This window comes from Symphodus melops, assembly GCF_947650265.1.
Source record: "Symphodus melops genome assembly, chromosome: 1".
Classification (NCBI taxonomy): domain Eukaryota; kingdom Metazoa; phylum Chordata; class Actinopteri; order Labriformes; family Labridae; genus Symphodus; species Symphodus melops.
In genome coordinates this window covers 48,632,943-48,644,109 of record NC_136691.1, presented here as the reverse complement: position 1 = coordinate 48,644,109, position 11,167 = coordinate 48,632,943, and the positions used below count along the sequence as shown (strand labels likewise).

The following is an 11,167-nucleotide window of genomic DNA, read 5'->3' as shown; positions in this document are numbered from 1 at the left end:
TAAGCACTAACTCTGATTTTTATTGGTTTTACGGGTTGTTCATTCAGTGGTTTATAAGTGGAGGCAGAGTTCACTCTACCACAGTCACTTCTGGGTTTAAGGAGTGAGTTCTCTCTTAACAATAAGCACCTCTGTTTACAGATTACAGCAGAGGAAACAACACTTCGTCACCCTGCTCAGAAACAGGAGCACTGATAATCTGCAGGTCCACCTGCTGTGAAAATAAGATGACCTGTCTATATTTTTTTTCTACAGGGGGTTTCTGGGTCTTCCCTCTTGTGTTGGTTGTTTCAGCACATTAATCTGGTCTCAGATTACGGAGTAAAAATGAAGTTGGGACTGCAACTGAACCAAATGTTGAAGAAAAAAAAAAAAAAGATCTGGACAGGGGTGTCACTGTATCAAAGTAAAACAAAAATAAAACTGCTATAAGAGAAAAACTCTTCAGTTCTTGAGAGAAAATATGCCTTTGCATAGCAAAATGTACAACGCTGCTGCTGCTCTGATGACACGAACAAAAATATACAGGGTATTTACAAATTTACAGGAGGAGGAGGAGGAGGAGACCACCGGGACTGTAGGGAGACAACATAAGTTGAACAGGCTCTGCAGTGGGGATTCTGGGTGCAGCTTTCAGGACTGCCAATCAGACGAAATCTTACACTGGTTAGTTCAGCTGTAATGGAGAGTTACAAAGAACGGAGTGCACAAATGTGAAAGCAAAAAAAAAAGTAGATGTTAGAGAGAAAGGGACAAGGGACGAGCGGGACCCCTGGATGAGTGTAATCATCAAGCCAACACAGCGCTAAACGGAGACGCTGATGTCTCGTCCTCGTCATCCAAAGAGAGGCATGGCTTTTATGGAGGCGCTTTCAAAACTAATTCAAAGCTACTGAACTGTGAACCATCAATGGTCATCATAGACCACTACACTGTCTTCCCCTTTTTCCCCTCTGTAGGACACAGGTCTGTGCAAGGCCATCTACCCTTTAGTCCAAAGGTTCCAGCTCCTCTTTAAACACCGTTGGCACTCATCTTGCTCTTCTGGGACACTTCGGTTGCTGCTTTCGCCTGATGGGAGAGGTCACAGGTGTTAGTTTAACCTCACTGTCTCTTTGTTTAGCAGCTCGCTCACAGCATGTAAGTGAGAGACATTATGGCATTATGGCAAAGTGAGGGAGGGAGATAGGGTGATACAAAGGTCATCAGCGAGGCATGAACCACAAACAAGGGTTATCACAGTCACATGTTACTAGTCTCAGACTGTTCAGTGACACAGTCTCCATGCTGGCTCTTCTGAGTGCAGTGTTGTGTACATAAATGCAGAACACGTCTTTTCTTTGGTGCTTTTGTACATCTGAACAAGTTAAACAGGCATTGGTGCGTCACTTGACGGACCTCATTTGCCAAGTTAACTGAGCTCTAAATGAAAAATCACTGTATTGTCAGTTGCCTTGTAAACATTCAGGCGTCTCAGCAGGGGACCGATTTTAACTGTTTCATGAGAGAGACGGTATTCTGGAAATTGATTAATTTAATAACTGACTTGGAAATGCATTTACTCGACTCCTTCAGCCCGTGGAAAACAACCCATCCCAGCGAACGAGACCCATGTTTGTTTCAACATGTGCCTTTAGATGTGTACATAAAGGAGGAACACTTTGCATAATAGAACTGAAAGCATGTGAGATCAGGTCATTGTCAGAGTATTTAGTAAAACGGTGAAGCTTTGTTTATATCTGAACATAAAGCTCTGTTAGGTGTGTGTGTTACTTTGGTGCTTCTCTAAGAGACACTGAATCCCTTTGCATCGCAAATGCATTTATTGGTTGATCATTGGTTGATCTATTGATTTTGCTAGACGAATAATGCTTATCATTTTTTTTCTATTACAGATTGTAGAGTTCGGTTTGCTGTTGCGCTCTGAGTTCTGTTTTCTAAAAACACAATCTTGTTAATTGAGTTTAAATATCGTCTCTTTGAATATTTTTTGGTTGAGTTTTAAGAAGTTGAAAAAAGGCCCTTATAGGAAAGTTGTGGTGTTTATTGGTTTGCATACTTCAAACTTGTCACCTACTATCCACATTACTGTCTGATAAAAGGTGAGTGACATGGTAACAAAGTGAGCTTTTTTTATTCAAATCACTATGACTAAGCATTTGAAAAGTTTCTATATTCCATGAAGAACAACAGATTTAGATGTGGTGTCGTATTTCTTTCAATGACTCGTCTGTTTAAGAAGATCAGTGAGATGCGTGCCTGAGTGAAAGGTCTATATTTATCAGCTCTTTTTAAAGCTCACAGATTAACTTGAGACGACTTGTTCTAACTTTGCTGGAAGCTTTATGTTTTTTTTAAAGCTCTCTTTAATAACATCCACCGTATGGTTCTTTACAGATTCTCTGTTCGTACTCTGCTGCATTGAAATACCTTATGATTGGCAGATTAGCCGCTTTTCCATTACATAAAATGAGTCCTACTGTTAGAGATTAGCGTGTCATGTGAGAAATATCCAAGCCAGGAAGAACTAATTGGATTATCAAAGTGTGCGTAGCATCAAACCCCCAAGATGTCAGGAACAATGAGTGCTCACCTGAAGGACTTCAGCAGGAGTCAGAGGTTTTTCTGTGATCACAGGAGCTTTGTCTCTCAACTCCTCCACCTACACAAAAAAACACATGAACAACACTGATAATTAGAAAGTAAGGCTTTAATGGATCCTGCCTCTTCTCCGTGTGTATCTATAGCGTGTCGTTCAGAATTCATCAGTGTCTTTGAGTCATTCTTTCCTGAACGAGAGAAAACAATGCATCTTCACATGTTCCAGTGTTCAGAGGAAAGATTAACGCACACGATGAGGGATTCAGGCAATACTGTTTTGCGTGAAGTATTACTTTTGTGTTTTTGTGGAGACTTAGGTGTTGTGGTTTGAGGGCTGACCTGTCTTTCTTTGATGATGATAGCAGGGTCCACTAACACTGAGGTGGAGTTGGCTCCTGGGTTGTCCGCTGGAGGGGGAGTAGCTTTCTGTAAAGATAATTACACATCTGATAAGGTTTGTTTCCTGGTCAGTGGCTGTAGTTGTGCTGAATAAGGTACAATTTTGTTTGTTTTGGTTTATAAAGGAGGCGGTTTCTCTGCACTCGCTCTTTTGAAACTGACACAGAAAGATGAAGTACTACTATGTGACCACACAGGACATTTATCGTTTAGAATATAGGATTGTTATTTTTTTGCAGTTATTTTTTTACTTGCTTGATTTTTTTTTTTTTTTAATCATACATGATGGAAAATAAAATATATTTTTTTAATGACTTTTTTACTTTTGGCCCTTGAAGCTGTAAAGAGCATTTTAATGTAATGAAAATCATTTTAATTTGTCAGTATGTTAAGTTCTTTTTTTTTTAACAGGGAAACACAAGGACTGGTTTTAAAGCACCATGCTCCCTGTAAAAGATCTAACACAGAACGGACCAAAAATCAGTGACCCACATACCAGCTACTTAAACAGCATGAATGTTAATCTGAGCACAAATGTCTCTAATCTGTACAATCAAAGTGAATCTGTTACAGGGCGGTCTGTATGATTGAAAGCAAACTGTGAATGTCGAACCTCTAGCTTTGGAACTGGTGGGATGATAGGGGGTTTTGGTTTGATTTCGGTCAGATACATGGCTCTGGAGAGCAGCAGCAGTGATGGAGGAACGTTCTCCTTCAAGTGAAGATCCAGCCACTAGAGGGAGAAGAAGAATTACAGTATGAGAAAAAGCCACAAGATGTGACAGAATTATTTCTTTCTTTCTGTCTTATTCATGTGTGTAGAAATGAAAGTCTTCAAACTAAACTCGCTGTAAGTCAGGATACACACAACCAACAGAAGATAAAGAGCAGCTGCTCACCTGCTGCATCTGCAGGCGTAGCTGGTCGGTGGTGAGACCCAGAGATCTCATTCCACGACTACGACAAGCAGCCTGCAACTCTGACACACTCATGGCTGCGACGCTCTCTGCTGCAATCATCTGTGAACACACGGAGAGGCCAATCAGAAAACTGATGCACAAGGTGACAACACAATGGTACCTCAGAATCAGGAGGGATTGTAATAACCTCCTCCTCCTTGAGCATCAAGTAAATTAACCACAAATACCAAGTTCCTATATCTGACCAACAGAATCCCTGACTGTTTCATTTCACCAAGATATTAAAATTAAAAATTGGAATGTTGGGAAACAAACCAATATTTATACAAGGAAATACAACTTAATTAATTAATCTTTCAAGTATCTAAAAGTCAGTGTGGTGGTTTGTAGAAAATGTGTTGACCATCTTCTATTCCCTCGACCAGAGACACAACCCGGTCCTCCCTCTCACCTCATCGTCTGACTTGATGGTTCTGAGTTGCATCATCAGCTGAAAACGCAGCAAGTTATTTGTGCCGATGGGCTGCAGCTCCAGCAGCTTACACAGAGCCACCAGCTGCGGGCGCTCCAGATGCTCCAGCGTCAGCTCATCCTCAAAAAGCTTCGAGAAGCGGACGATGTCCTTCGTGGTGGGCTGCTCACCTGTGCCTCGAACCTGACAGGATCACACACGGTCAGAAAGTAGAATTCATGCAGATACAAACCTTCACTCTTAATGGTCAACTTTACCAAGGTACAGTCAAAGAAATGGACGAAATCTGAATTCAAATGTGCGTGGGCTACTATTGACTTTTTTCCTACCTGCTGAACATAAGTGGAGAAGCGCTGCGTCTCATCTTCCGTCAGAGCTTTTGCTTTATTCCTTCGAGCCATCTCAGCAATGGTCTCTTGGAGAAACTTGGCCAATTCCAGCTTAGCCGCCAGACCTTTCTTCTGCTTCTCCTCCTGCAGGACGTGAGGCATGGACACAGAGAAGTTATAAACCTAAAACACCTCAGAAATGGTGACAGTCTGGTGCTTTAAAATACAATGACTGGGCTCTGCACTACTGAACACCACTCAGAGTCCTTTTACATGTCACACCCACGCATTGATGGCAGACGCTGCTGCGTAAAGTGCTCAAAGTGCTGTCAGTACTAGTCCATTCACATGTCGCCGTCTATGCAGCGGGAGCAGTTTGTGGTTGAGTGTCTTGTCCAAGGACACTTTCATATGTGACTGCAGGAACAGGGGATCAATCCTCAACTACCAGATGAGAGCTGACTGACATGATCTACATTTTAATGCAAAAGGACGGTTTTATCTCCCACCCTGATTTAGTCACTATAATGCCGTCTACCATCACAACATGCCTTCCTAAACATTTCCTTCTTATGTTCACTCATATTTTCAGAGGTCGGACTCGCTGTCCAGAAGCACAAGGGCATATCTTTGAACCTTTCGACCAGAAACATCAGAGCCGACAGGCGACTGGACCAAGAACAGAGACCTGCTGCTTTTCTGTTACAGGAGATTACAAGTTAACAAAGGGAACGTCATGATATTGGTATATTACAATTATGGCAACAAAAGACTGCTTAATAAGCAGCTCTGAAAAGATCTGTTCTGGGGCTTGTGAGGCCTTTTGCATGTATGTTTATATTGCACTAATCTAAACAAGTAAATCACCTAGATTAGATAAAGTCATGTGCATGGACAGAGCGTCTCACTTCAGCAGCCTTATCTGAGAAGTTATATAATCATAATAAACTCTAGTGGGAGGTCATTCAGACGGCGTGTGTGTGTGTCTTTGTGTACATGAACACATGCCTTCTTGCTCTCTGTCTCGAAGGTGGATGGCAACATTTCTGGGAAGAGTTTGAGGAAGACTGGAAGAAGGAACTCCATGAAAGGAACGATGATGAACACGATGAAGGGCACCAGGCGGAACAGGTCGGCGCAGGTCCTCAGCAGCTGGAAACAGAACAGAAAGTCTTTGGTAATGACACAAACTGGGGACAAGAAAACGGACTGGCGTTCTCGTCCTGGCACAGTTATCAGCAGAAGACTCATACGAGGCGTGTCAACATGAAAGATAGATTACACGTGCGACGAAGTTCTGCCAGTTCTCTTTTAAAATAGACCTGATATAAATGTACCACAGCATGTGCACAACTTAGGTTACGCACACACACATATACATGATGTGCACGCCATGAAGTCTTTGGGACATGTATGAGAAAAAGCAATCAATCGATTGTCAATCAATCAAAGTTTATCACATTTAAAACAACCTTGGTTGACCAAAGTGCTGTACAGGCAGAAGTCACACTGTAAGAAAGACAATGATCAACCTGTGTGTCTTGAATAAAGGCTCAGAAACTCTGAGTGTAGACTATTTAAGAGGGCTATTCAAAATCAGCTCTCAGTTTTCAAGAATTAGATCAGCCGAGCGCAACATGTGATCATAGCTGTAACGTGCTTACATCACATTTCTATGCTGGCTTTCTAAAAACTGTTGAGTGGAAAGACAGAAGAAGCCATACTGAGGCTAGGATGACGCACTTGCCTCAGTAAGAGAGGACTTACTGTATCAAGTAACTATTGTGCTGCTATAATGGTTTTAACAACTGAGAAAAAGACAGGTTTTTTGGAGTTCATTAATAATTAATGACTAAATGAATCATTAAGGTGATAAGGTGACGTTTGCAGCCCTCATCCAAAATAAACGTGTTTGTTTACAAAATGTAAAGAAAGGCCAACAAAGCAGCATTTTAAGCCTATTGATTTTGAAGTTCTTTAAACAGGGCAGCTTGTACCAGGAGCAACACAAGGTGACCGAGGCAACCAGCGAAATCACTTTCAGTGTTGATTCTGGTCTTGGCGCGACAAACAAACGTGTAACTAAGATACTTGTCTATAGCTAACAGCTGCATCTGTAAATGTTCATTTTGGCTCTTCGAAAGTACCAAATCAAGAGACATTCAGTTTTCTATCACCTGAGACCAAACAAAGAAGATAATAAAGGGACCACCGAGGTAAATGAGTTTTATAGCTAACAGTTGCGTTGTGCATGGCAGCTGTGAAAATAAAACAATAAATAGTATACTAGTATACTATAAATAATAAACATCTGTCAACTGAATTATAAGATGGCCATAATTGATGTGTTACTCCTGCAGCACAGCATGCTGAATGGAGGGTTACATTATGACGGGGAACTCACTGTACACATTCCTGATTGACAGGTGAAGGTGTGAAACATACAAAGGGAACACTTAAAAGTCTGTGTGAAGCCTCACTTTTACAATGTCTGACTGCTGTGTGCTGACATCTTTCAAACTGAAACAGGAAAGAACCAATCACAAGATAGAGGGCGGGACATAATGTTGGGATGAATTTGATTGGATGGTTAGCGATGACAAAGCTTATTAAATGAGTGCAGGATGAGTTATCAGACATTTGAAACTTTTTTTTATTTTATTAAAAAGGTAGAGAAAATGTTTGTTGATTTAAAAATACAAAGAGATGCTATACTGGAATATATTTGGCATATAAATTAACATTATAAGATTGGAACTTAAACCGGGAAAATGTTTTTGTCATTTCTTGGGAACTTTAAGCCATAAATGACGTCCTGCTGATTTACTGTCCGACAACATCTTTAAAAAACGGGCTTTTGTCATGATAAACAGGAACCAGACAACTGTTAAAAAACCAGACAGACACCCTACTGTGATCTGAGGGCAATATAAGATCAATACAGAAGACCGGACCACTAAAACAGCCAAGATTTTAAATGTGAGTGTGTGAGGAAAGATAGTTCTCTGATGTTTGGGATGAAACTAAACGATCATATCTCATCAAAACTTCAGCAGGAAGGAACATTAGCCAGAAAAAGCCACAGTGTGGGGAAAGTCTCTTTATTTGTGATTAGTTCTTCTGGCTGGATGTTCAGACGTTACGTTATGATTTTCAGGAAAATCTGCTCAAATGTCACTGATGTGCTGCCTGTAACTTATACACATTTTTATATGTATATTTTTTTCATGTATAAAATGAAATCAAAATTCTGGAAAATGCTCCTCACAAACTCTTAAAACTTTGTGTGACATTCAGGGCTGTTGGCCTTCTCCAATCAGCAGCTTTAAACCTTCAACTTACACACGAAAACGATTCAAGATTTTACTTAATTAAGGTCAAAGTTTTATGGTCAATACATGACATTTAAAGTAATGTTTGAGTTAAATATCTAACTTCTGATGAGCTATTCTGAAAAGCCCTGAAATGCACAAGCAGCTGTGTTCTCGTCTGACATTTTACGCCACTGCAGTTTGGATTTTGGTCTTCCAAAGTCATGCAGGCACGGACCTTGTTAATGTCTGACAAATAACTATAAATAATTTTAAATCCCTGTTCATGACACTACAGAGGATTACTAAATCATTTAAAATCAACGGACTGAACACTGTTGATCCATATAATGTATATTTAGCTTCTCTTACCCGTCTCCTTTCCCGGCGTGTGAGTAGTTGTCCGTGCAGCAGCCTCCACACCATCCTGCCTGCAATCTTGATGTCAATACCAAGTAACCGGAAGCCATTGTAGTAATGCTTTAACTCGTCCACAATTCTGTGATGCAGAGGCTTTTTTACGACCGCCCTCTCCTGCGCTGGAGGGACGGCGGCCGCTGTGGCGGTGGAGGCGGTGCTTGACGTTGGAGCGGGAGCTGATGGCGGTTGGGGCTGAGCTGCAGCAGCAGCAGCAACAACAGAGTCCGTTTTTGAAGCATCCTGTGTGGCGGCTGGCGAGGCTTTAGTTTCCTCCTGCTTTATGTCCTGGAGCCAAGCACCTGAGCTGTGTAGAGAGCGGGCGAGCAGGCTGGCGTTGTGGTTACAGCTGAGGGCATGGCCACGGTAACAGTGTGGGTAGCCATAGCGGGAGTGCCGGAGAGTGAGTAAAGATGAGTTGTGACGAGGAGGGTCGATGTGGAGATACGCTTTGGAAGACAGAGATGAGCAGGTTTGCCTCTTGGATAACAAATATGATCCCCTACAGACAGAGACATGAAGAAGGTTGGTTATGACATCAAGTCCTGAAGGGAGAAAAAGTAAGGACAGTAAAACATGGTGTCTTTAATAAATGATTTGTAAAAGGTAAAGGTTTCTGTTAACAGCTTCTTGTGTTTCCACTGTAAACATCAGCTTCAAACATCATTCTGTGAACTGTTTTTAATCTATCAAACACTATGTGCCGGTTTCTTTATAGATTATCTATCAGAGTGGGTAAAGTAGCGTCTGCATAGTGTGAGCATCATTCATCATTCAATAAAACAGACCGCCTCACAGACCGCAGGTGTTTCACTTGTATGATGAGGTTACGAGGATAGCAGGTGACAGACATCATAATATAAGAAATGATTTAATCAGCTTTCTATTCAGGGGGAGTCGAGAAACATTCCTCTCCTTACTCTCCCCCTACAAAACTTAGGCGGAGGCTTCCACCTTAACTGTGTCTCAAAGAGCGTTTTTGTTCTTTTCTACAGAGTCATTGATCACATTGTTTATGAGTGGTTGATAAGCTGACGGTGAATAAGTAATCAGACTAAAAATACAAATGTAAAACCACAGAGTGCCTGACGAAATACCAGCAGCTGTCAGGGCTCTTTTATGCTTTGAAAGAATATTTTACTGGAGAGTCTTTTGTTTAATTGTATCTAATCTTTGCAAACTGAGCTGCCTGGTCTTATAGTGGACTCCAGTTTTAAGTCTTACATCATCAGCAGAAACCAGTCGAACTATTTACCTCACTGGAGTCACGATGGGATACAGTGAAGAGGGTTCACTGTAGCAGACACTATGTAAACAAAGACAACCAGCTGCCTCACACTAATCACAACTGCATCCAAGAGCCTGGAACTACAACCAGTGAACTTTAAGAAGGGAACCAGTTATTCATGTAATTAAAACTCTGAAAGAAAACAAATATGTATTGCCAGACCTCCTGTTTTTACCTAATGACATGCAAGTCACGTATGTGCTGATTACTTACCTTGATCGTGTAACTGCAAGGAGCACCTGATGATTAAAGACGGCCATTGCAGGGGCAGGGTGCAGTATCCTGTTGAACACACGTGAAGAAAAAGAGAGAGAGCGAGAGAGAGCGAGAGCAAGCAGGTGTCTCATTACATTTTATTCGTAAGGTGCAGCAACGAGAAGCACAACAAGACGTACAACCCAAACACATCTCTACCAGAAAATAAATAAATAAATAAAGGCCGTAATGCTTGGACAAGATTATCATGAAGGATATTTGTTTATGTCAGAGATAACCTGATCGTGAAGACAACAGGACAGCGTGTTAACTTTAGCTCAACGTTATGTAACAACACAGCAGCGACCGGCGGAGCTCATGTTACATGTCATACAGTAGAACCACCGGGCCCATGTGACACTTCAACATTTTATTATAATCTGAAGTACTACCTTTTTTTTTAATTAAAAACAAAACAGGACAAAGGAAATAAACTCACACGTTACACAAACAGTCAGTGTTGTCGTTAAACGGACGTTACTGTTAACTAAGTGGGTAAATCGGCAGCAATTTGCCAGACACCCAAACAAATATCGTAATCTGGCTGCTGTGGAAACTTCTGGAAGCAGTCGGTATATAAAGGTTCATTCGCACAATGCATGCAGTTACACCAGTTAGGACTCTCCGGTAGCCTAGCCGGTTAGCTTGCGGTTAGCTCGCGAGCTCACTAACCTCCAGCGTCAATGACGGAGCTATGGCTGCTGCTGCTGACGGGGCGTTGTTAAGGCTTCGTGGTGAAACGTGAATAAAATGATCCATCCACAACAATCACTCGGAGCAATCGGGAGTGACGATAGTATCAACTGCTGCGGTAAAAAACCCATTTACGGTGGGTTAATGTTGATGAATCGCGTCCAGCAGCGTCGTGTTTCAATTCACTCGGCGCTCGCAGCCTTGCCCAGGCAGCTGCACTGTGAAAGGTCACGCGCTGAACATGCGCGAGTGTTGTCTGCGTACCCACCAAAGATCGTGTGTTCTGACAGACGAGTTACACGTTATATGGATCGAAACGTCTACAATAAATAAACCCAATGGGGATATAATATTTTTCTTCCTACACAAAAGCTAATGCAGTTGTTTTCACAATTTTCAAAAATGTAAGATTAAAGGGCAGAGATTAACTTGTATTTGTCTAACAAATTGGTGCTCGAAACCAGAATTGCAGTCAAATTGGG

At 41.6% G+C, this 11,167-nt stretch overlaps 1 protein-coding gene across 1 annotated transcript; it reads right to left on the bottom strand.

The window, feature by feature from the left end:
- On the bottom strand, positions 1–10,938 carry letm2 (leucine zipper-EF-hand containing transmembrane protein 2). The gene is made up of 11 exons (XM_079338471.1): positions 10,665–10,938; positions 9,951–10,019; positions 8,405–8,951; positions 5,730–5,873; positions 4,722–4,865; positions 4,372–4,575; positions 3,900–4,019; positions 3,614–3,733; positions 2,941–3,027; positions 2,594–2,662; positions 1–1,071 (listed from the first exon to the last, which is right to left on the bottom strand). Exons 2-11 carry the CDS (start codon positions 9,995–9,997, stop codon positions 1,015–1,017), a joined length of 1,539 nt encoding a protein of 512 aa, XP_079194597.1. The 5' UTR covers positions 9,998–10,019; positions 10,665–10,938; the 3' UTR covers positions 1–1,014.
- Between the last annotated feature and the right edge of the window lie 229 nt (positions 10,939–11,167).